At 47.4% G+C, this 24885-nt stretch overlaps 2 protein-coding genes across 2 annotated transcripts in view; both read right to left on the reverse strand.

Moving 5' to 3' along the window:
* Positions 1–7797: 7797 nt before the first annotated feature.
* PGLS (6-phosphogluconolactonase) lies at positions 7798–19873 on the reverse strand. Its single transcript, XM_033136448.1, has 5 exons — positions 19537–19873; positions 19036–19143; positions 17627–17728; positions 9784–9924; positions 7798–8312 (listed from the first exon to the last, which is right to left on the reverse strand). Exons 1-5 carry the CDS (start codon positions 19828–19830, stop codon positions 8175–8177), a joined length of 783 nt encoding a protein of 260 aa, XP_032992339.1. The 5' UTR covers positions 19831–19873; the 3' UTR covers positions 7798–8174.
* Positions 19874–21555: 1682 nt separating this feature from the next.
* The window catches only part of SLC27A1 (solute carrier family 27 member 1), a 39647-nt gene continuing 36317 nt past the window's right edge, over positions 21556–24885 (reverse strand). Inside the window, 1 exon segment of the mRNA XM_033142622.1 lies at positions 21556–23447. Within this exon segment, the coding sequence (XP_032998513.1) occupies positions 23290–23447 (158 nt within the window). The 3' untranslated portion in view covers positions 21556–23289.

The following is a 24885-nucleotide window of genomic DNA, read 5'->3' on the forward strand; positions in this document are numbered from 1 at the left end:
TGTTTGAACACAAGTCTCTTTGCTAGATCCAACTGAAAGCCTGCTTAATTCAGTCACCATAGAGGTGATCCAGGTGTGTTTAAACACACACAACTACCGACAGCTGGAAAGTTTGCTACTGTGTCCCAGCAAATAGTGGGTGCTGTTTGTCCCTCTAAATAGTGTGGAAAGAGGGGGGGGGGCTTGCCACCTTGCAGCTGGACTCCTTTGTGCATTTACTTAGAAATGAGTGCTACTCAGTTTTAAGTAGCTTTTGAGTATGGTGTCCCTGTTCTATCACTAGTGATAGTTTAATCATTATTGGTTTGATAGTATAGTTTGGTTTATTTCAGTTGATGTTTGTACATTGCCTTGAAAGGCGATCACTGGATTAATAACCCATTAAGAATAATAATTCAGTGGGGCTTACTCCTAAGTAAGTCTGCATAGGAGTGCTGCTGTGCAGTGAATCCTATAATAATAATAATAATAATAATAATAATTTATTATTATACCCCGCCCATCTGGCTGGTTTTCCCCAGTCACTCTGGGCAGCTTCCAACAGAATATTAAAATACAGTAGTCTAATAAACATTAAAAGCTTCCCTAAACTGCCTTCAGGTGTCTTCTAAAACAGTGTTCCCCAACCTTGGGCCTCCAGCTGTTTTTGGCCTACAACTCCCATCATCCCTGACCACTGGCCTTGCTAGCTAGGATGATGGGAGCTGTAGTCCAAAAACAGCTGGAGGCCCAAGGTTGGGGAACACTGTTCTAAAAGTCTGGTAGTTTTTTTTTTACTCTTTGACATCTGGTAGGAGGGCGTTCCACAGGGCAGGTTCCACTACCAAGAAGGCCCTCTGCCTGGTTCCCTGTAGCTTGGCTTCTCGCAATGAGGGAACCGCCAGAAGGCCCTCGGCACTGGACCTCAGTGTCCGGGCAAAATGATGGGGGTGGAGACACTCCTTCAGGTATACTGGACCGAAGCTGTTTAGAGCTTTAAAGGTCAGCACCAACACTTTGAATTGTGCTCAGAAACGTACTGGAAGCCAATGTAGGTCTTTCAGGACGGTGTTATATGGTCTCAGCAGCCACTCCCAGTCACCAGTCTAGCTGCTGCATTCTGGATTAGTTGTAGTTTCCAGGTCACCTTCAAAGGTAGCTCCACATAGAGCGCATTGCCGTAATCCAAGCAAGAGATAACTAGAGCATGCACCACTCTGGTGAGACAGTCCGCGGGCAGGTAGGGTCTCAGCCTGCATACCAGATGGAGCTGATAAACAGCTGCCCTGGACACAGAATTAACCTGTGCCTCCATGGACAGTTGTGAGTCCAAAATGACTCCCAGGCTGTGCACCTGGTCCTTCAGGGGCACAGTTACCCCATTCAGGACCAGGGAGTCCTCCACACCTGCCTGCCTCCTGTTTCCCCAAAACAGTACTTCTGTCACACAGGACCTTCACCGCCTTCACTGGTTCTGATTTGAAAGAGAGGTAGAGCTGGGTATCATCTGCATACTGATGAGCACCCAGCCCAAACCCCCTGATGATCTCTCCCAGTGGCTGCATGTAGGCAGTTGGCCCCCTACCCCTACCTCTCTCGCCCTGATCTGGCCACAGTGATCCATGTGACGGTCACCTCCAGGCTTGACTACTGTAACTCGCTCTACGTGGGGCTGCCCCTGAAGCTGACCCAGAAACTCCAGCGGGTGCAGAATGCCGCGGCGAGGCTCCTCACGGGGTCTTTGCCGTGGGACCACATTCATCCAGTGCTTTACCAGCTGCACTGGCTCCCGGTGGAGTACAGGGTCGGTTTAAGGTGCTGGTTTTGACCTTTAAAGCCCTATGCAGCCTAGGACCCTCATACCTAAGGGACCGTCTCTCCTGGTATGTCTGGGTAGGACCTTAAGGTCCTCAAATAATTTGTTGGAGGTCCCGAGCCACAAGGATGCTAGGCTGGCTTCAACTAGGGCCAGGGCCTTCTCAGTACTGGCCCCGACTTGGTGGAACAGTCTGGCACAAGAGACCAGGGCCCTGAGGGATTTGGCATCTTTCCGCAGGGCCTGCAAGACGGAGCTGTTCCAGCTAGCCTTTGGGTTGTTTCAGTTTAACCCTGATGTTTCATTCTTTTGGTGTGATTGGTGGGCTACTTAAAATATGAGGCTGCAGTTTAGATTTAATTTTAAATTGTATTTTAATCTGTATTTTAATGAATTGTTTTATGTTTTTGTTGTGATTTTATTGGTGTTAGCCGCCCTGAGCCCAGTTTGGTGGGGAAGGGCGGGGTATAAATAAAAATTTATTATTATTATTATTATAGATGTTTGAACAGCATGGGGGAGGGGACAGAACCTGAGGTACCCCACAAGTGAGAGCCCAGAGGTCTGAACACTCATCCCCCACCACCACCTTCTGAACATGGCCCAGGAGGAAGGAGCGGAACCACTGTATAACAGTGCCCCCAGCTCCCAACCCCTCTAGCCGGTCCAGAAGGATGTTATGGTCGATGGTGTCAAAGGCCGCTGAGAGATCCAGCAGAACCAGGAAACAGCTCTCACCTTTGTCCCTAGCCCGCTGGAGATCATCCACCAGTGCGACCAAAGCAGTTTCAGTCCCATGATGAGGCCTGAATCCTGATTGGAAGGGATCCAAATGGTCCGCATCTTCCAGGCGCGCCTGGAGTTTTTTCAGCAGCCACCCGCTCAATCACCTTGCCCAAGAATGGAAGATTTGAGACTGGAAGCGACCCAGCTTACCCTTGCTACAATGTATCTATTTCTATTAGATTTGTAACAAGTGAGGTTTCCATAGACTGCAGTCCATATACCTTGTTAGTGGTTAATGGAGCATGCAGAGAGCTGAGCTGAGCAGCGTCCGCAGAGCGGATGCATCCCTCTGATTGGCTAAAGCACACCTTTATTGGGAAAAAACCCGTTCATTCATAGAATACACAGTAACCCGTACCTGAGTGCTGCAGAGGGGGAAACAATCTTTATCCGTGAGGGGTTTTCGGGTTTCCTTTGGGGTTGTGTGTGGTGCTTGCGCAACACTGTGGTGGGGCGAGAAGAGAGACATTGTCCCGAGGGGCTCCCTTGAGGGCATCGCTCCGCTCCTTACAGACTTACTCAGGAGGAGACTTTGCTTAGGTGACCCCCCCCCCCTTCCAGGGGTAGCAATGTCCTTTGTTTGCATGGCAGCATCAACATGCCTTTCTACAGATAAAGGATTTCCACACCTCCCTGAGGGCTTTGGCCTCCGCCTAGCCTGGATGGAGGACAGAGAGGCTTTGTGGAGAAGCTCGCCCCTTGGACAAAGGAGTCAAGGGGAGGGCGCTGCCTCAGGGGCCAGGATCCACCGGGGAAGCAGATCCTGACAAGTCTTTCCTTCCCGCTTGTTCCTGATGCAGATCTCCCCCTCAGCCCTTCTTCCCAGGCAGGGAGAGGGTGCCATTTTGGGATCTGCCTCAGGTGCCCAGGGGTCTTGGCCTGCCCTCTTCTCCCCCCACATTTGCCTCTTGCTCTGCCCAGAAGGTGGAAAGGGAAAAGGGTTTCCCTCCCTTCACTTGTGTTGTTGAAAGGAAAGGAGGAGCACAGAAAAAGGGCCAGGAAAAGAAATCCTGCCACCTGTTTGCCCATTCTAACACGGAGAAGCTTTGTACCTCAAAATAAACCACATTCTGGTATTGTGGAATATTGTGCCAAGAGAGATTCAGCAGCTGCTGCCTTCTGCTTCCATGTTGAAATGTTTTCTGTGCCACCAGGTTTATGCAGGCGATTAGGAACACATTTTTTTTAATTGCTTTTTATTAATTTTATTACTTACTAGACAAACATACAGAATAAAATCACCAAAATAATGACTACAAACAAAAGAAGATATAGAAATAGTAAAGAAATATTAATAAAAAACATACTAAATACACACTAAATCCATAAGTTCTTGCATATGGACTTATGTCACCATATTCTTTAATGCTAATTCCTTTTCTTCACAAATAGACTTCCATCTTCCTCTAAAAGGGTCTATTCTATCTATTTCTTAAACTGCTCCTGTTATCCTTTCTTCATTTCTACTGTTTTCCACATACTATACTGTACTAATAATCCATACTGTGGTTCGTGAAAGTTAATCAAAGCAAATCCAAGTTTTTACCTGTGGACACTGTTTTTGTTTTTTAAATTATCTCTATATATTCCCCATTTCTTTTGGGATTTTTTGTTAGGTTGTCTCCTAATCGCATCTGTCATTTTTGCCAACTTGAGATCTTCAAATAGCTTATCCTGCCATTCCTTATTTGTTGGTCCTATTTCACTTTTCCAATGCTTAGCTATTAATATTCTACCTGCCATTGTGGCGTATAAGAATATTCTCTTTTTTTCGTTTGGTATATCTGAGTCTAAAATACCCAACAAGAAAACTTCTGGGTATATATATGTTTGCTTAAACATATTCTTCAGAGCTCTTCACAGTTCTTCAGAGGTCCAGAATATGGGAAGTCCAAAGCAGGGGGAAAGTCATGCACACTGTATCTCAGTTAACTGATGGATGCATAAATTTAGTGTTCTTCATAAACTCTGGGATTCATAGGATCATAGAATCACGGAATGGTAGAATTGGAAGGGACCCAAAGGGCAATGCGGGAATCTCAACTGAAGCAACCATGGCAAATGGCCATCTAGAACTTGTGTGATGCATGGAAGTTGCACTTTCCTTTCGGTAGTGCCCCCCCCCCCCCCCCCGTGGAACACCATCCCATCAGATGTCAAGGAGAGAGACTTTTAGAGAGAAGCCTTTGGATGTATGATGTGATGTTTATTATGCTTTTATATATGCTGTAAGCTGCCCATAGTGGCTTGGGAAGCCCATTCAATGGGCAGGGAATAATAATAATAATAATAATAATAATAATAATAATAATAATAATAAAGCCACATTCAACAGTGGGTTTCCTTACCCCCTTCTGAGTAAATAAGGGGAGAATTGTATTGTTGCATGCACTGCATCCGTACTTTATGGAAAAAACCAACACCCTCCCACACCTGTCAACCTCTGCTTAAAAACCTCCAAGAAAGGAGAGTCCATAACTTCCCAAGGGAGACCATTCCTCTGTCAAACAGCTCTTACTGCCAGAAAATTAGCTGGAATCTCCTTTCTGGTAACCTGAAGCCATGGGTTCGAGTCCTACCCTCCAGAACAGGAGCAAACAAGCTTGCTGCCTCTTCCATGGGACAGATTCCCCTGAAAAGATTTGAAGATGGCTCTCATATCTCCTCTCAGCCTCCTATTTTCCAGACTAAACAGACCAGCTTCTTCAACTATTCCTCATAAGGCTTGGATTTCAGATGCCTGATAATCTTGCTCGCCCTTCTCTGCACAAATCTTAAATTGTGGGGTCCAGAACTGGACCCAGGACTTCAGGTCTGGTCTAACCAAGTTAGAGTAGAGCGGGACTGGGACTTGCCTTTCACTGTGAAGTGGGGCAAAGGTTTGTTCTTTTGTATAGAAGTCTGAATCCCTAGGATTCTCTCTCACTCACTAATCCCCCCCTGCAAAAAAACCCTATAAGGCTGGAAAGCACTAGACATAAGGACCTCAGGGGATTAAATCCCAGGATTTTGGGGGAAAGCCATGACGGTTAAAGTAGTATGCTGTTTTAAAAGCAAGGTGCAGCTGCGACCTTAGTTAGGCCAGGTTCAAACAGTGACTGGCCCAGAGGACCTTCCTGGCTGATCAGGGATGTGAACCCAGGTCTTCCAAGCAACGGACTTACCGTATTTTTCCGTCTATAAGACACCCCCCATGTAGAAGACTCAGATCTAAGAAAATGGGGGGAGATGTATCCGTGTATAAGACGCCCCCTAATTTTTGACATTTTAAAGGAAAAAACCTAGTCTTATACACGGAAAAATACGGTACTTGCTATCCCCCCCCCCCCCGTTTCACTATTCTATGACTGACATTACAAAGACTGCTGCTCTCTGGGAGATGTACATAATGGAGCAACAAAGCTGCCTGCCTTTTTTTAATTTCTGCTTTTTCTTTCCTTGGGGGTGTCAGTGGGAGGCTAACATGATGAGCTCCTGCACTTCAGAATTTACCTCCCTCCCTCCTGTGCAGGCCATTGGGTTGCTCAGCCTCCTCCCACAGGGAGCAGCAGTGCCAGCCAAACGTGGACATGGTTTGCAGTCATCTGGCTGTGCTTTTCTGTTAACCTCTGAAGATGCTCCAAACAGTACCTGGTTGAAACACAACTGCCTCCCACCCCCCATATGCACACACCTGTACATACACACCTGCAGATGATCTAGGAAGGTTAGGCAATGCCTTCAGAAGCGAAGAGATGTATGTAAAAGGAATTAGGCAATCACATCTAAGCAACTACCGCATTTTTCTTTGTACAAGACAAGCTTTTTTGACCCAAAAATGAGGTGGAAAATTTAGGCTCGGCTTATACATGGGTAGTGCTGGGGGGGGGGGGGGAACGCGCAAGCCCGAGATTGTAAGTGGCGATTGGCCGCTTGATTGTGTGTGTGGTGGGGAAGCCGAAAATCGCTCACCAGCCGGAACGCAGCACACAACTGCTCACGTCCCAGCTGCCTGATCACCGCCATTAGCCCTCCTGTTTGCCGCTGTGGCAGCCAATAGACAGCTGCCCTTGTTGTAGCAAGCGGGAGTGTGATTGGCAGCTGCTGGCGGAGATCAGGGAGCTGATAGGTGGTTTGTGCGACGCGAGCGGTTGTGTGCTGCGTTCCGGCAGGTGAGCAGTTTTTGGGATTCCGCCCCAACAAACAAGCAGCCAATACCGAAAATTGCTCACCCACCGGAACAAAGTGCGAGCCTGAATTTTTAAGTGGCGATTGGCTGCTTGATTGTTGGGGGGCGGGGAGATGCCGAAAGTCATTCACCTGTCAGAATGAAGTGCAAGCCCGAGATTGTAAGCAGCAATTGTAAGCAACGTGAGCGGTTGTGTGCTGCATTCCGGCGGGTGGGTGATTTTCAGCATTTCCCCCAAATAATCCTCCACAAAAGCTAACCCCCCCTATTTTCTAAATTTTGAGGCCCCCAAAATAGACGGGGGCATCTTATAGATGGAAAAATATGGTAATATGGTATAGAGAAACTTCCCAAGAAGTTGCTTTAAAAAAAACTTCTTAGCTCTTACATCTGTAAATGCTGGTTGACAGTGTGTAGACAACGCTTGTTGAACCTTCAGAAGCTGGAGAAGCAGCTGAGCAGAATTTTTAGCAGCTAAAAGCAGGACTTCCTTCACCCTGTAAGCTCCTTACTCAATAAATTAAGTTATACAAAACAGACCACATTGTGCAAAATATGAGAAAATTAGCAAATCCACACAATTTGGATGTGTCAGAGAATTCCACTTTTCTTGGCTTCCATTTATTTCTTCCCACTATTTAGCGGGAAGAAACTCCAAAGAAAATCCTCATTATTACATACCCGGTATTTTTACATGGCTGTTTATATACATTTTAAAATTTTATATATGTATGTTTTATGATGGCCTATATTTGTAATGCCTAATAAAGGTTTGGTGACGGAAGTTTGTTTGTTTAACCAGGGAGTACACACAGCCCTTCCTGTACATTCTTTATCTCCGTTTAGAAGCTTGTGGACTTTAGATGTCACTGCAAATGGCTCCGTTGCATTTCAAGTCCTCTCTGCCTCTCCCACCTACATCTTTTCAACTGCACATTGACCCAGCATCCCTATATAATGTGTGCCAATGCAGAAAAGAGACTTCACACTTGTCCCCATATTAAAGAAAAACCACACAAGGAAGAGAGGAACACACACAATGCCAGCATGGAGTGGCTGTACTTTACATCTTTAATTGTGCACTCACTTTACACCACATTAGACCGTTCACATGATAAAAGACTGTAACGCTGTTCCCTGCAACTCCTTTTACAACTAGTAGCTGGACCCAAGCGCCCCCCACCCCCATTTCACACTTTGTCCTGGCTAAAGAAATAATTATATTGGTTACAAGGTGCTCCACAAATGTATCACTTCATTAATTTTTTCAAGAGGGAGAAGGAAGGGGGGAAAGACAGTGTTAGTTTAGTGCCACTCCTGAGCGCTACAACCAGATGTGGAGACCGTGACCTGGAATGTGGGCAGGCTGGGCTCCACCCCACAACCTGCACTTGATGGGCTCTCCCCAACCTGAAACACGAGCGTCTACAAGATGGAGTGCTTCTCAAAAGGAATTGTCAACTCCTTTGCAGCTGGCTCATCCAGAAACCAGTACAGCTTCCCAGTGTGGGGCTGGACCAGGGCAGCTGGCAGTGGGTTCTCTTCATCACCTTCCAAAATACGCTGTCCCAAAAAACAGGATGTTAGAAGCTCATCACTTGGAACTTGATGATTAGCACAGTGCTCAAAAGTTACAGAGATTTCCCTCACCACATCTCCAACAAAAGATCAGAATCAGAATTCAAAGACTTGTTCTTTCACAAACCCAGCCTGTGGAATCCAGGTAGGTTGGTAGGGTGTAGCAGAGGCAGCAGTTTGAACAAAAGGGGTGTTTTTAAACTCTAAATGCTGCTGGAAAGATAGGCTTAGACACCCAGTGGTGAGGGCTGGACCTCCGGTTCTCTCCATAAGCTCCCTCGGCCCCAAAACTAACAGAAACAGATTTACACAAAATGAATCCAGCTTGCAGAAGTTGATGAATTTGAATAATCAGAGTGGGGAGAGAGAACATGAATCTGTGGGGCAAAGTATTATTTATTATATTGTGAATCATTTCCCATGAAAACATCTTAATGTGACATTTTAATGTATAACATTTGTTGGAAGCCGCCCAGGGTGGCTGGGGAAGCCCAGCCAGATGGGCGGGGTACAAATAAATAAATAAATAAATAAATATTTACTTTTTTAAAACAACAACACCACCATTATAAAATAGAGAGCCATAGCTCAATAATGAAGCACATGCAGAAAAGCCCCTCCTTCCATTCCTGGCATCTCCTTGTCTGAATCCCTAGAGAGCTGCTGCAGCCGCTGTATGCTAAGGGTGGGAATCCTGCACCCATCCAGATGTTGCTGGACTCTCAAGTGCCACCAGTCCCAGGCAGCCTGGCTAAGGGTCAGGGATGATGGGAGACAGTCCAGCAATGCCAGGAGGGCAGCCAGTTGCCTGCCGCTGGTGTGGACAATACTAAGCTTGATTACTCCTATCAGGCCACATGCCAGGCTGGCTTAGAACAGCTCTTTCAAGCATTTAATGAGGTTGCAGCTGTTCTCCCCTCCCAGACAAAAGCAGCCGATGCTGGAAGAAACAAGCCAGTGCTGCTTTAAGAAGGGGCTGCTGCCATGTGGCTCCATTGCTGCTTCTCCAAGAGGTGTGTTCCCAACAGCCTCGCCATCCTTATGCAATTGCTCTGTCAAGGAAGATGCGTGTTCTCTTCCTGGGGAATTCTAAGACAGACAAATTCTAAAACACTCAACATGTTGCATCTTTAGGAGGTTAATGTTTGATTCAGTCAAAGATCTGATTTAACTCCTCCACAGATAAACCAGGGCAGGAGAGGCTGAAGCTCTCCAGACCTTGTTGGGACTCCAAACCCCAGCTGGAATGGCCAGTGTCCAGGGATGCTTAGAAGCTGTGGTCCAAAAATGGACTGAGAATCACAGGTACCTCAGGTAAAAACCTACCAGTACTAAGTTTCCTAGCTCTGGATATTCCTGACACCCCCCAATAAATCCATTCTCCTCTTTTCTTTCCCAGGGTGGAATCCAGCGCACCTTCAAACCTGTGAGAACGAAGCCCCGGGATGCATGTTACCTTAATGACGGCAGCCTTGCTGTCCCCAGTGGCCACAAACACCACGCTGCGAGCCGCGTTCAACACTGGGAGAGTCAGCGTAATGCGCTCCGGAGGTGGCTTTGGAGAATCGCTAATGGCAGCCACTATTTTCTCCCGCTCCTGCCACAGGAAAGAGGGAGGGAGGGGAGATTAGGGGTGTTCTGTCACAGCCCTGCCTACGCCATATGATCTCCACAAAGCTATTCTCAGGCACATTACTGGCACTCTGTGGCATCAGCCAAGCACCTGTTCTGAAGAGCAAGCCTAGATATTTCAACTGGGTATTCAAGCCTCCGCTGCATCCATGCAGAGCAACCAGTCTTGAGAGCCAGCCAGCTAGCCAGTCATATTTAAAGAATATGAAGAATGCATGCAAATTCATATCTTCACCCAGAAATGAAGCAAGGTGTAGATCAGGTGGCTGGGTACACAGAAAGGTTGAGTGAGATTTAAACACAAGGGCAAAAGAGGAAATTTGGCATGACTATATATGTAGCCATAAGCACTTAACAGCAAACTGAAGTCCCGGGAGCACTCCAGACTTGAGAATGCCCTGGAATCTGGTTGCCCAGGCGCTTAGATTGAGCAACTATTGCAGCTAGGAATTGGGAATATTTGTCAATTTGGGAAAGGGGGCCTGGCACCTAAAAGATTGATATTGATTCCAGCTACGTTTGATACTTTCTTGCTTCTCCAAATACATGCTGTCTGAACAGACATAAATGGGCACAGGAAAAAAGAGAGAGGACAGCCAAAAGAGGGGAACTGCTGCAACGACACTGGGGGGGGGGGAATCTGCAGAGCAGGCTTAGATGGGGAGTGGCTTGCAGGCTTGATAAACTAAATGAGTGTGCCCATAATCCTCCCCCTCCAAGAAATCTGCAAGGAAGTGCTCTGGGATGAGCAAGATGGTTTGAACAGCTAGGGATTTATTTAATATGGAATTTGGTGAAATGTTTCTGCATATTTTTGAGTCATTCTTGTTGCAGAAGCTTGTGAAATACTCCAATAGGACAAGGACTTACTCAAGCATTTAACTGTTACATACAAGCAATCCTGTTTGGCTCCTCCTAAGCCTCTCAGGGATAGGGCAGAGTATAAAACCCAATTAGAGAGAAGAGAGTTCTCACCCTATCACATCAGCTTTACTCGCCTGGAGCAGCAGTGCAGTAAGCAGTTATATCAACATGCCCTAAATGGTCCCGGCCCCTGGAAGTGCAATGCTGGCACATCGTCGGACATTATTTCAGGGACCTGCAAGGCTGGAACCTAACTGGTACTTCTATCTCTGCTAGGCAAGTGATGCCATTTCCTTTTTTTAAAACAGGGGTTTCAACAGAAGCAAAAGCAAAACATGGGAAGTGTTTAGAAACAGTTTCACTCCATTTTGGAATGTTTCAACTGCCAATGGCTGCCGCAACATATTTTTGAGTTGACTATTTATTGTACTTCAACATTTACAAGGTACATTATTTAGAACCATTATTTATCCAAACTTACTGTTTTCTTACTTTCCCAAACTTCGAAAGGTCGATGTCAGGGAACTATCCCCTGTTCAGCGCAAGGTGGTGGAAGGGCTCTCGGGACGTTACAGAGAGCCCCGACCCCTCATCACTAGCAGTACCTCCTCTAGCAGGGGAAAGAGTGACGTCTCCAGTGGGGAAGGGCGAGCAACCAGGAGCCAGGAGCGTAGGGGCTTGGGGGGTGCTGGGGAGACCCAGCGCTCCCCTCGCTCAGCGGGCGAGGAGGGAGGCACACCACTTCCGTTGCCCGAACCGCACAAAACGGTGAAACGCAAGGAGGGGAAGTGGAGACTGGGGGTGCCGAGACTCTTATGTTGGGGTCGCAACCGGAAGGGGCCACTCCCGGATGCTGCGAGCAATTGATACAGTCATGGAACTTTTAGCTCTGCACTGTACATAGATAGTATGCACAATAAACCTGTTGAAAGACAGGTTGGACTCCTGCCTCGTTACTCGTGAGCAACCACCACACGGTCCTTACAGTCAGAAAACAAATGCATCTTTGATGAGATTTCTTTTTTAAAAAATAGATCAAGATTCTCACCGATACACGCACTAGTACACAAACACTAGAACAGCAAGTTTGAACTACATTTAAGCAATTAAAACTTAAGCTGATTCGATGTTGGGGGCAATTTTAATCTGAGAGGCTGTGAGTTTGCACAGTTTAATTTCTAAAGTTATTTGGGTTCTTGTGTATTATTGCAATAAGGAATGAAAAAGAAAATATTATGGCTCTTCCTTCTAATAGCCGAAGGGTAGCTCCATTTATTAAACTGAAAAGTCTCTTTGTGGTTTCTCCAACATCTCAAACAGCAACCTCTATTGAAGTTTTGGTGCAATACAAATTTATTTAAATTTAATATATTAATCAGTTAGGAGGCAGGTGGTTAAGTAACTCATCTTTAAATTGCTTGATAGTCCCTAAAGATAAGTTTCAAATAACTTCAAATGTCCACCTTAGAGTAGGGAGCTGGTCAAAATCTGAGATAAAAAGAAAGTGACCAGAATATTCAGTTTAACCATTTGCCAGATCTGTTCCACTGGCAATCAGTTTGCCATGCCTTGCAGCCCCCTACAGTTGGGGGGGGGGACCCACAGGGGTTGTGGGACCACCTCTCAGCTCCCATCTCCACTGGTCACAACCACTGGAGCTGAGAGGAGCTGGAGTCCTCCAACAACATCTGGCTCCTCATCCATGACCTAGAGCAGGAATGGGGAACTAGGTGTCAAGTCACACCCCTCACCAGCCCAGCCCTGGGCCCTCTCTGGGTGCTTTCGCCTGGCTAGAATGCCTACCGTCATCATGTGTCTTGCGTTCCTGGATGGAGGACACAGAACAAGGACTTCCAACTCCATGAGAGCAAGCCTTTCTGCTTGTCTGATGGAACTATCTCCCCTCTCCTGCCCTTGTGTGCTGTTCTGGAGGTTCTCCTGCCCCCCCCCCAACCAACTGAGGAATGGGAGAGGAGAAGTGGGGAAAGTCCTTGTGCAGACTTCTGCTAGCAAGATTAGTTAACTAAATTTGGCTCAAAGGGAGGTGTAGAAATCAGCAGGGCCGTCTTAAGCATATCCGGCGCCGTGGTGCAAAGATCCTTCCAGCGCCGCCGCCCCTGCCCCCCCCCCCGGTTCCCCAGAGTTGTCGACCTTTCCTCAACGGGAAAGATGCCCCTGCGTGCACACATGTTGTCGTCAGCATACTGAATCTCTTATGTCGGAGGTTATGGTAGCTTTACTCTTTGCTTTCAGCCTACTCAGATTAAACAGTTTTTCATCTATTAGATATGATTTCTACTCCAGTGGAGTGTTTCCTTTCTACAAAGTGTAGGATCATGGTGATGAAAATAAGAGTTGGGGCGATAACACAACCCTGTTTAACACCTGATCCTACTGAATGATTCACTTTGAGAGCCATTGTTATTTGCGATTGTTGCTGTCATTTTATCATGGAGGAGCTGAAGGATGTTCACAAATTTAGCTGGGCACCTGATTTTCAGGAGGGCAGTCCACAGAGCATTATAATTTACAGTGTCAAATGCCTTAGTCATGTTAATAAATCCCATATACAGAAAAATGAAGGAAGGAATGAATGTCATATACAGGCATTGGTTTTGCTCTCTGCATTTTTCTTGAAGCTGTAGAGCGGTGAACAACATGTCCACTGTCCCCCTAGAAGGTTGAAAACCATTTTGGGACTCAGGATATTGTTAGGAGACAGCTTGCTAAGATACTTGCAAGAATTTTGCCAGCCACAGCTAATAAGGAGATCCCAAGTAAATGTGCATGGGATTGTGGCATAGGGCCATTTCTCTGGGATGAAGCCTCACTGAACTCAGTGGAGTTTACTTCTGAGTAGACATGCATAGGATAGTGTTGCTATTTGGTAAAAGGTTTAGTAGCCATTATCAGCTTCTTGGGTATTTTGGTTTTTGAATGTTTTGCTATTTGATGTAAAATATTTTGAATCCATGTATATTCATTAGGTCTGGAGATAAGGCAGAAATATGCTGCAACTATGTTAACACAAGCTCAGCCCAGGCGGAGTGAGTGGAGCTGAAAAACACACTATCAACCTCCCCCCCCCCCCCATAAAAATGGCACAGATCCACATTTTCTCTAGATATACTGTCATAGCCCACTGGCCAGAGATTATACCAGTGACAGCGCTTTCATTTCAACTCCCCACCCCAGCTCACAGTGGTGCCATGCTTCCAGCACACACACCCCTTTCAGGTAGCGGCTTGAAACCCTTCACACAGTTCACAATCATTGAAAGAGAGCCTTTAGGGCTGGGGGATTTGTAGCCCTCCAGATGTTGCAGGACTATAAGCTCTGACGATTGACTAAAATGGTTGTTGCTGATATAAGTCGAGTACAACCTCTCACGAGCCAAGGCAGGCTTTCCACCCACCTCACAATGCAGCTTCCTGGACAGGTCACTGGCAGGGGGCACACAGCCCTCCTGTGACAAAGGCTCAAGAACCACCCTAGGAGGAAATGGCCGAGGGAGTGCTCGGGACACCTGTGGCGGGAAGAGAGAGACACCTGGAGCAGCGCCCTTCTTCTGCAGGGCTCTGGGGCACCTGGCGAGGGGAGCAGGAGACGGATACATGCGCCCCCCTGGGTGCTTGGCGGCAGGGAAGCAGTTGGTGGGGAGAGACCTAGAGGGCGCTGCGTCCGAGGGCGCGAGATCAAAGGCGCCTGCCTCACCCGGCCCACTTGGTGTAAGTGTAACCCGAGTGGCAGACGCAGCTCCTGGGCACTTCAAAGGCTTGCTCTCCCTCTGCCCACTTCGGCTGCACGCTCCCCCCTCGCCATTCTTGCTCTCCCCTTCTTCCTTCAGGCTAGCGGCACTTTGAAGTTGGGGGGCGCAGGCTGGGAGTCCCCAAATGGGTGCTGGCTCCCAGCCCACTGCACCCCCCCCAAACTCTACCTCATTGGACTCCTCCTGGACCCTGGGAAGCGGCTCTCCCTGCCTATGTGCTCTGCTGCTCTGCCCTATCCTGTCCCTAGTTCCGCCGACGTGCTGCAACCTGTCGCTTCCATACCAAAGCTGGGCATGCTCGTAGCGGTAACAGGGGTGGCTTCTTGTGGCGGCGGCAACAGCAGCAGTAGCTGCTGCAGATTCCGCACTTGTTCAAAATCACGCACCCAGCGCCATTCTGCCGCTGCATCCCCTTCCCTTCATGCCGCCCAAGCGGCTCAGGACTCCCCACGCCCCCCAGTGGTAGCTTCGGGCACTGCAGGGCTCTTTCTGAGCTCTGTTCTCGGCTCTTCCCTGGAGTCCCGGAGGACTCCAACTCAGCCTGGACTCCCAACCAGGCGCCCTCCGGAGCTTGGCGCACTTGCACCACAGGGTAGAGACGGGTCTGGAAATCAGCTTACTAGCATGCACATTTATTGCTCAGCCCCCTTTTGCTTCTGGCCCTGGCAAGCACTGTAAGGTTTCTCAGAAGGGAGTGTAGTCTTTGGGCTCAAAAAGTATCCCCACGCCTGACCTAGAAGCTCAGTGGGCAGCTAGCTCCTAGTGTGGGAGAAGTACCAAGATGAGCATCACTCTCAAAGATCCAGCTGCCCAGTGAATTCCTGCTCGGCACTGCCAGAACAAAATCCAGTTTAAATGTGTCAGGCAGCATGCCTTCAGGACAAAGACACCAGTTAGCCTTAATCCGATTACCCTCAGCAGTTTTAAATAGCCAGCTTGATATACAGCAGCCCCTTCTACTTCCTCCTCCTTATTCAGATCCTGTGAGGAATGACCTCTGAAAGGAACAAGGCACACACAGGGGTGGAGAACTCTTTTCAGGCTGAGTGTGACTAAACAAATGTGAATGCTGCTTTGGAAGAGGAGTCTAGCTTCTGCACTTCTCACTCAGTCATGCACACCCCTCTATCCTGCACCCAGGCAAGCAAGAGGCAGGATCCTGCTCAAGGACACAAAGGGGGCAAAGCAGGGCCAGTGAGGGGCGCAGCCTGGAGAGAGTTCCAAGGGCCAGACTGAGAGACCTGGGGGCTGCATTGGGTCCTGAGCCTGGGGCTCCCCTGTCAGGAGAGAAGCAGGGCAGCAATTAACCTGCTGGCACATTTGCAAAGCCACACAGGGTCCAGTATGGTTTCAAACCAATCTCTTTATAATATTTATCTCATTTTACATGCTTAGTAAGTCTTTTATTGTTACCCATTTTAAATCAAACCGTGTGTGTGTATTTGCCTTGTATTTGCCTTTGTTTTTCTATGAGCTTAAAGCTGAAATAAAATCGATTCATGGTTTCAAACTGGGTGAGGGACCACGTGTTGAGATTCCTGCACTGCAGGACCCTTGGGGTCCCCTCCAATTCTGTGATTCTATGACACGGCTCAGCAAACGTTTTCAGCAGGGGGCCGGTCCACTGTCCCTCAGACCTTGGGGGGGGGGGTGGACTATATTTTCTGGAGAAAATGAACGAATTCCTATGCACACTGCACATATTGTATTTGTAGTGCACAAAAAATAGGAAAAACAATACAGTGGTGCCCCGCTAGACGAATGCCTCGCTAGACGAAAAACTCGCTAGACGAAGGCATTCGTCTAGCGGAAGCCCATCTCGCAAGACGAATTTTTGAATGGGCTTGCCTCGCAAGACGAATTTTTTTTTTCGTCTAGCGAAAACCGTGGTTTGCATTGCCGCTTCGGTAGACGAAGAACCCGCTAGACGAAAATACTCGCAGAAGGAATTATTTTCGTCTAGCGGGGCACCACTGTACAGTATTTAAAATGAAGAACGATTTTAATCCCGCTCTCCTTCCGTTTTCAATGGGGGTGTATGTGTGGGTGTTTGTCTTACAGAAACTGAGTTACCAGCTGTTCACCCTCACCCACACCTACCCACCCCCAAAAGTGACACAAGCCAGCTCCCAAACAGGGAAGAGTACCCTTCCCCACAGAAAGAGTGCCTCCACACCACAAACAGTTTCCCTTCCACAGGGTTTTCCTACCACAGCTCATCATCCTTGGCACTGAGAGTGCCTCCTGACCATGGCAAGAGTGCCTTGCTAAGTGTATGTGTGCGACAGAAACTTCCCCCTCCCCCCTCCCCAAGAATAAAATATTGGGAGAGGCAAGTAAGCCCCACCCTGTATAATCGATCGCATGGTGCTTTGCACGTGCACACCATTCAAAAGGCAACGTCCATCAACCAAGAACAGAGACAGGCCAATCCCCGGAATGGCAACAACCACTCACAGTGCCTCCTGCTCTGCTCTGTCTCTGCTGTCGGTGATGAGGAAGCCAAACTTGTTGACGTGGCGCTCACCATCGGAGCTACCGCCACAGCTGCCCCACAAGCTCCGTGAGTCCACCTCGCTCGTCACAGCCGCCGCCTCGTCTTCAGCAGCATCGCTGTCATCGTCCTCCACCTCAGCCAGGGTTCCATGGGGCGCAGAGCCCATGCCACTGGCCTGGGGCAGAGGCAGCCTCCCTGCCACCCCTTCCTCCCGCTCAGCTCTTGGCCATACACGGCCGCCTCAGCAGGAAGGAAGGGGTGTCGCCCAGAGGTGTCCGTGGCTTACTGCAGCCAATCCGAAGCCATGCCAGCATTGTGGAAGTCAGTCCCCGCGCGGCGAGGCGTCTGCGACTTCTTCTGAAGGAAATGCTGCACCGCGTCGGCTTAGATCAGCACGCGGGGACTGACTGAGCGGGCAGCAGGGTCCGCGGGCCAGATTTACGAGCCTGGTGGGCCGGATCTGGCCCCTGGGCCTTAGTTTGCCAACCCATGTTCTATGTGATCAAAGTTTCACTGCAGCTCCACTCCCTGGCTCACCTGCAATAGAGAATGATCCGGAAAGAGTGAGCAAGTGTGCCCATCTGGTCCCACTCCCAAGATCAAGAGGTCAAACACAGGCATATCCTCACCTTGGAAGGCCTGCACAGAACAGGAGAACACACATATATCAACCACATTTTTAGTACTGCCCTTCAATATACAATTATCACTGTGCTTTACAGAGCTTAAAATAAAAGTAAAAATGCAATGGAACAGTATCGCAATCCTAATGGCAGGAAAAAAAGAAGACGCCATGATAATATCATCAGAAGATAATAACAAGCCTGGGAAAAGGTATTTGACTGGCACCAAAATACCTTAGTGCCAGGCAGCCAATTCCTTGGTGTGTCCAAGTGAGGGACAGCCAACCTTCAAATGCATTTGAGGGAAGACCTTGCCTCCCACCAGCAATTTTCCAAAGTGCTTTCAGTCTTCAAGCTGTCAGGGGGGACAAGGGGGGGGGGAGACCCAATTCATTTAGCAAAGGGAGGTGCATATTTCTGACTATTACCAGAAAATCCCTCTAGGCTTGATTAGAGGTGGGAGAAACAAATAATGTCCTTGGCCAGCACACACAGCCCTTGCAACCTTCGGTTTTGCTTGCACTGTGCTGCAGCGCTAGCCTCCCTCCTGCATCTTGTTGGCTGATCTCAGGGTTGCATGAAGTGTCACTTTCCTGCCACCACAATTTTTCTTACAGAAAGAAAAAGGGTGTGGCTTTGAAATAGGGCCAAGTAGAAACTTGAAGCAAACAAGTTGATCACCAGGCTCCGCACACCACCCAATTAATCACAATCAATGTTATTGGCTCATCAAAACTTCCACTAGGTGCTCTGGGACTTTATTTGATTGTTTTAATTTAGTGTTTCCAGATGACCCAACAAACTGTGTCTTCTGGGCACTGTTCAAAAACTGAAATCAATAAACTACAAATTCAATTAAAATATTAATCCATACAGGTATATAAAAGTTGGACCAGGTCAAAATTAACAAAAAGCATAAAAACCCATTCAACTGCATTAAAAAAACTCTCACACACATAATAAAACAGCATTACAAACCAATACAAAGAATGCAAAATAGTTCTAAGAACTAAAAACAATTTAATTTAAAAAGTGAGAACAATAAGGTCTTCACCTAGCACCAAAAAAATCCTAACATAGGCACCAGTCATGCCTCTTTGGGGAGAGAATTCCAAAACTGGGGTGCCACCACTGAAAAGGCCCTCAGCACATTTAATGCAGAGCAGCAGAGCAGATTAGGAAGAGCTCTAGCCAGGAACTCAAAATTTAGGATGTTGAGTTAAGCAATGAATGGTAAATAAGCTCAGTCCATAAGCTCTCAACACAAGGATTTTTTTATCTCAACATGGGAACTTGTCTGAAAAAACAAACAAACAACTGTACCTCTTTCAGTTTTGCTGCATAATCTGCAGCTGCCTCTTCCACCGGTAGCGAAGGGTTGATAACAACAATTTGGTCCTCAGGAACAGCAATTTTAGAAAGCAGGTACGTCTGAAATAGGTCACATAACAACAAAACCACCTATGATGAAGCATAAGTTTTCTGTGTTCTTTCCAACTTTTGTTCTATGTGATGAAAGCATCATGTAAATTGCCTCTTTTTCCTCCCTTCCCTTCTTGAAATTTAGATTGTAAGCCCCTTGGGGCGGGGGCTGGTTTCTTTTTAGCTTATATGTAATATTTTGTAAAGTACATCAACCGTACTATATAAATATTAAAAACAAGTTTACTGATTATTTAATTTCTATATCCCGTAAGGCCAGCCCGATCTATTTGGGCCGGTGCGGCGGGAAGGAGGGACATGGGAAGATCTGCATCGAGAACCGGGGGGGTCCTGCCGCCCTGGGGGTTTCTGCTGGAGACCCCGGGGCCCCTGCGCTCCCACCTGGTAGGCCCCGTAGTTGCTCTCGGGGTCGCTGAGCGGCACGCGGCGCTCGTCGGCGAAGGCCAGGAGCCAGCGGGCCGGGCAGGCGGCGGCGGCGGGCAGCTCCTGGGCCAGGACGCGCACCAGGCTGCCTCCGGCCAGGCCCAGCGAGAAGCGCCCGCCCGGCCCGCACTGCGCCTCGCGCTGCGCCACCAGCTGCGCCAGCGCCGAGCCCAGCTCCTGCGGCGAAGGGAACACCGAGACGTGCGGCGCCGAGGCCGCCGGGCCGCGCCGGGACGACGAGGAGCCGGGCATGGCGGGCGAGGCAGCAGAGAGGGAGCCGGCGGGCGGAACGGAAAGGCCGCGCGGCGAGGGAGCCGGGGGGACCCATGGCGGGAGCGAGCGCGGCCGGGCGGAAGACCGGAAGGTAGCCGAGGGAGCACGGGCGGAAGCGAAGCGGCGGAGGAGAGAGACCGACGGAAGAGACGCCGGAAGGAAGCGCAGCGCCGTCCCGCGGCTGGAGGCGCCGCTCAGGGCCGCTCGGGGTTGCAGGCATCCCCCCCCCGCCCGAGTCGTATCTCTGGCTGCCCGCCTCTGTAACTCGCCCTGTCACACTCAGCCGAAACTCGTCGGGGGGCTGCTGCGCACGCGCGCAAGCTGGAAGCCAGGATCGCTCTGCCAGTGTTCAGAAACTAGAAGCGATCAACGAAGCCACGCTTCCCACGTCCAATAAGAGCCCCGTTGCAAGAGCAGCTTTGGCCTTTGCTCCTGCTTCCTCATCGGCGCTATGGCCAAGTCTGGAGGGCGCTGTGTCCCATCAGGCACAGTGCAAGACCGTGTGATGGGCGTCCCAGAAGCAGGTGGCTAAGCCACAGGTAAAAGCCCGCTCCTGAGGAGGCCAGTCAAGTGAGCAGCTCCTCCTCCTCCTCTGCCTTTAACAGTAATGGAACGTAGTAGGTGGAGATGTTAGTGTCCTGTTTCAATACTACAGTTTATCTTGTATTTCCCACCTTTCCTGGACCAAAAGTAGTCCTGAAATGTAGATTGGTGGCAGCCACACATCTCTCATTACAGTTAGATTCTAAATCTCAGGGGCAGGACTATTTACTGAAGATACAGGCGCAAATTAACCTGAAATGAACCCTGCACCAAAAGAAATATTGTTTCTTGAGCATGCATGCCTAGCTGCCTATGCCATTCTCCAACCCTTTTGAATACCCCCCCCTTTAATGTAGAGACTGTCTTCTTACTTTGCTGCATGTCTCCTGCGTAGGAGTTCATATCCAGTCCTCCATTAAAAATAATGCATAGTGTGAAGCAGTTCTTTTGTCTGCCCTGAATTTTCCAATGATTAGTTTTATTAGATGTCCTGAAGTTCTAGTTCAAGAGACACCTGCAGGAATTAATGTTAATGTGTGCAGAGAATACATACTGCGTGTCCACGCCCTCCAATGTGCATGCTGGCAACCCCAGTTACTAATCCAAATCAGACTTGCCTGTGATAACGGCTTATGCAGATATGATGAAGAGACACAGGAGAGGATCCAATGCTAAGTGGTCTCCACCCACAAAAGTCTTTTTAATAATAATAAAAATAATATTAAACCTTTACTGTCACTACACCACCTGTGTGCAGTGAAATTAAACGAGCCCCCCTCCCCTCCCCTCCCCCCCACATACACGCACTCTTGTTTGCACTCTGTGTGCTTGTTGGAAGTCAATTGCACCACTATTTTTTTCCATTCAGCAGCCCAACAGCCCACGGATAAAAACTGTTCTTTAACCTGTTGGTGCGGCTGACTATACTTCTATATCTCCTGCCTGAAGGTAGATTAAAGAGGTGCTGGCCAGGTGTGAATCGTCCCTGACTAGCTACATCCATCCATTTTGCTTGACTAGCTACATCCATTGGTTTAATAAAGCCTGACAGAACAGAACAGAGGGCAACAAAAAGTGAAACAGGTCTCTCCATTTGACTGAAATGGCATGCAGCTGCAAACATCAAAGAGAGTCGGAGACAAAAAAGAGCAAGACAAACTCTTAAACTTTCTTCATTTTTTATTTTCAAAACAAAGTTATACATTGACAAGTGACTCCATCTGAAAATGTAACTTTGCTTCAAATAACTGTTAGTGCATGATTTTTGTTCAAACCATGAACTATAGCCTTAAAAAAATCTATGTGCTTTTCTCCAAACGACAGGGCTTAGTTAGCTGTAGGTGCCTTTTCTGAGGATTAATAACAAAGCTAAATTTATTACAAATGTTAACCTGCTCTGTCTGGCTCTGATGAAAGGCACATTCTGGGTCTAATAAAAAAGGGAAAGCACACATTCCACTTGTTTCAGAACCATTACTTAACAATGGCCCTACTCGTATTGTATGGTGCTCTATTATACAACATAACATTGCACATAAGTCTTTGTAAAATGGTTTTGTGCAAAGTTAAATTTTTATGAAAGAGAAGAAGAGTTATTAAAGGAAAAAGAGCACAGAAAGAAGAGTACAGGAACATCCCAGTAAAATAATTAATTCCATAGAAGTTAACTAGGATATCCTAGGAATAGCTGCATTAGTGGTACAGGTCTTCCACAGCAACATAATCACAAGAAAGAATCACAGCAAAATTGAAAGTATGGTCACCCACAAGTCTCAGTATCCCTTCTGTCTTCCTCGTTTTAAATAAAATGCTTTGTGCCATCTACAGAAATTGCACTAGAAAAAGCAGTAGAGTTAGTAATACCCACAGTTGTGTACTGATGGAAGGTGAATGTTAGGATTATGTTGCAACTTGCTTTAAGCAGCTGCCACACTTCCTACAGAGAGCAGTGAGGATCAGGGAAACCAAAACAAACGTTACCAGACTTTGTTCTCAGGATTATCGCACTGTTTTCCAAGATTCTGGATCAACATCAAGTAATCTGAAATGTTGCAATGTTCAAAAGTGGACATGTAAGCCAATATATCTTTAGGCAGATTAGCAAAGCAGAATGGCTTCCCCTAAGAGGATACAAAGTATTTTATTAATCTTCTGTCATTGTGTGGAAGCTTTCGAGCACCACAATGGATTAGAAGGGTGTTTCCTGTGCATTTTTCGGCCCAAATTTGTTTTTGCTTTAATATAACATTTTTAATACCAACATTGTTGTTACCGGTACTTCATCAAATTAGTCATTTTATTTTTAAGATCAAAGTCTCTGCAGATAAAATGATATTGCATTTTGAAAGCCAGTCCATTAAAGTTCCACATAAATACGGGTACATTTCAGAGCGATGACAACTGGAGGGACTATAAATATGTAAATTAGGAAGCTGGAAATCCCAAAACAACTGAAGACTCTCCGCAGCAATTGTGCTATTGCCTTAAGTAAGGAAAATCCTGCTGAGACACGTGGCAGAAGGCAAGTCCATCAGTGCTACTGCAGGCTCAGTCACACCAACATACTGAGGGCTTTAACAATGTAGTAATGGGGACCATAAATCTGCCTTGCTTCACACAGTGTCTTACAATGCAATGGTTACATAGAGGAAGGGGAACAAAAACCATTCTAAAAACTGAACAGTAGAAAGGGGCCACCACCTTTACTCAGGAAACAGTTAATGTGCTTTTTAAAAAGATGGTGGCCACTCTACGCCCTGTGCCTTGCTAGTTTTTGTCCCTACTGCAGATGTTCTGAATGGAAACTTTGCTTCACTTATTTAGCCAAGTTTGTTTCTCTAGCCAAGCAAAGCCCTCCAATGGCAAACTCTTCACTAGTGGCTTTTGCTGATGAAATCACAGAGACGCTTTTCCAGCCTGGATCCTCTCAAACACACACTCATCCACAGGTAGGTACTTGCCAAGTTTTACATCCAAGAAATATAATCGATCAGATGTCTGGTGTGGGTTGTAGCTTTCCCTTTGCAAACGTGTTTTCTGAATTTTGAAAGTGCCTGTTGGAAGAAAAGAAGTAAAAATAATGGGGAGGGGCAGGGCGGGGAACAAGGGCAGCAGCAAGGAAACAGCTATACAGTACTGCACATTGAAGGGAGACGGCTGGTTGAAGGAACTGCCCCGCTCTCTTCTTCAAAGCAAGCATGTCATAGTCAGATGTGAACACAGCTCAAACTTCAGCTAGATTCAGGAGGAAGACTGGTTATTTCTGTGAGGCAAGTTGTTGGTATTGTTATATGCATTAGTCACCAAATACAAAAATAGCCTCTGAGCAATTTAACAAATAAATTCAAAGACACAGTTAAAAATATAGCAATCAATACACCAACAAAGCAGCAACCTCAAGATGCTAACAATAACTAATAAGAAGGGTGAAAAGGTAGAGACAGAAATTACTAAAGTATCATGATTGTTACAATACGGAATATGGTGAATCAGTCATCTTGCCACTTTGGATGCTTCTAGATAGGAGCTTGATGTCACAAACAGGTGGTTTAGAAGAAGTTTTTTTCCCTGTGCACAACTGGCATGCTCCATTTTTTAGGTATTCATAGGTATTCTGCTGCTTCCCATCCTCATCAGTAGGTGGCCCTTGATGAACTGTTTCTGTGCTGTGTTTTCTGGCCCCAACTCTCATCCACTCCTCCCCTGCCAACCACTACCTTCTCTGGTCTGGGCATGCACTCATGTTTGTCCATCTATGTGCATGCACACTTAATGAACTCTACAGGAAGTGTGCAAGAGTAAACATTACCAGCTCTTAGTTATACTTCAAAAGGTAAAAAGGTAAAGGACCCCTGGACGGTTAAGTCCAGTCAAAAGCAACTATGGGGCTGCGGCGCTCATCTCGCTTTTAGGCCGAGGGAGCCAGCGTTTGTCCACAGACAGGTTTCTGGGTCATGTGGCCGGCATGACTAAACTGCTTTTGGCACAACAGAACACCGTGATGAAACCAGAACACACGGAAACGCCATTTACCTTCCTGCTGCAGTGGTACCTATTCACCTACTTGCACTGGTGTGCTTTCAAACTGCTAGGTTGGCAAGATCTGGGACAGAGCAATGGGAGCTCACCCCGTCACGCAGGTTTGAACTGCCAACTTTCCAATCGGCAAGCCCAAGAGGCTCAGTGATTCAGACCACAGCACCACCCACATCCCCTGCTTCAAAATGGAAGGCTATGCTTTTTTGGGGGGGGGGTGCGTGTGGCTGAGTACATCATTCATTTGCATCTGGGTTTTGTTTTAATACAGATATCTTGCACAAGGTTGATATTTAGCAATACCTAGAGTCTGAAAAAAGATAGAAATAAAAATACTAAGTTCGTTTGAGCCATATTGGAACTTCAGCATTTGCTGCCAGCATGTGGCTATTGGTGGAAATAGGCAGAGGCATATTGGTTGAGCTGTCAGAGCAAATGGCTATGTCAGAGCTATCC

This window comes from Lacerta agilis, chromosome 2, assembly GCF_009819535.1.
Source record: "Lacerta agilis isolate rLacAgi1 chromosome 2, rLacAgi1.pri, whole genome shotgun sequence".
NCBI lineage: Eukaryota > Metazoa > Chordata > Lepidosauria > Squamata > Lacertidae > Lacerta > Lacerta agilis.

Coding starts and splice junctions, on each gene's coding strand:
- PGLS (XM_033136448.1), bottom strand. CDS start 19,830: ATGCCCGGCTCCTCGTCGTCCCGGCGCGGCCCGGCGGCCTCGGCGCCG. Junction 17,729..19,035: donor ATGCAGCAAAACTGAAAGAG/GTACAGTTGTTT, acceptor TGTTCTGTGCAG/GCCTTCCAAGGTGAGGATAT. Junction 8,313..9,783: donor GCAAGGCTGCCGTCATTAAG/GTAACATGCATC, acceptor TTTTTGGGACAG/CGTATTTTGGAAGGTGATGA.